General features: G+C 42.4%; 1 protein-coding gene across 1 annotated transcript in view; it reads left to right on the top strand.

Annotated features, from left to right (window-relative positions):
* Positions 1-512: 512 nt before the first annotated feature.
* The window catches only part of masp1 (MBL associated serine protease 1), a gene marked incomplete at both ends in the record, with an annotated part of 17,326 nt that continues 17,084 nt past the window's right edge, over positions 513-754 (top strand). The window contains one exon of the mRNA XM_075459927.1: positions 513-723. Within this exon, the coding sequence (XP_075316042.1) occupies positions 513-723 (211 nt within the window). The remainder of the gene's footprint in view (positions 724-754) is intronic.

The raw sequence follows: 754 nt of genomic DNA, 5'->3' as shown, positions 1-754 counted from the left end.
TCCATCTCTAACATGTTAAACATCAGTCCATCTCTAACATGTTAAACATCAGTCCATCTAACATGTTAAACATCAGTCCATCTGTAACATGTTAAACATCAGTCCATCTGTAACATGTTAAACATCAGTCCATCTGTAACATGTTAAACATCAGTCCATCTGTAACATGTTAAACATCAGTCCATCTGTAACATGTTAAACATCAGTCCATCTAACATGTTAAACATCAGTCCATCTGTAACATGTTAAACATCAGTCCATCTGTAACATGTTAAACATCAGTCCATCTGTAACATGTTAAACATCAGTCCATCTAACATGTTAAACATCAGTCCATCTAACATGTTAAACATCAGTCCATCTGTAACATGTTAAACATCAGTCCATCTGTAACATGTTAAACATCAGTCCATCTGTAACATGTTAAACATCAGTCCATCTGTAACATGTTAAACATCAGTCCATCTGTAACATGTTAAACATCAGTCCATCTGTAACATGTTAAACATCAGTCCATCTGTAACAGGTGTTTCTGTGTCCTGCAGGTGGAGGCGGGGGTGGAGGTGCTGGCGCTCTTCTGTGGGAAGGAGCAGACGGACACGGAGACGGTGCCGGGGCAGCAGTTCATCATCTCCCCCAGAAATTCCCTCAGCATCCTGTTCACCTCCGACTTCTCTAACGAGGAGAGATACTCGGGGTTCATGGCCCACTACAGCGCTGTGGGTGAGAAGCCGAGCTCACTTCCTGTCTGGCC

Source organism: Odontesthes bonariensis, unplaced genomic scaffold (genome assembly GCF_027942865.1).
Source record: "Odontesthes bonariensis isolate fOdoBon6 unplaced genomic scaffold, fOdoBon6.hap1 scaffold_262, whole genome shotgun sequence".
Classification (NCBI taxonomy): domain Eukaryota; kingdom Metazoa; phylum Chordata; class Actinopteri; order Atheriniformes; family Atherinopsidae; genus Odontesthes; species Odontesthes bonariensis.
Note: the sequence above shows the minus strand (reverse complement) of the source record. Positions and strands in the feature narration are given on the sequence as shown.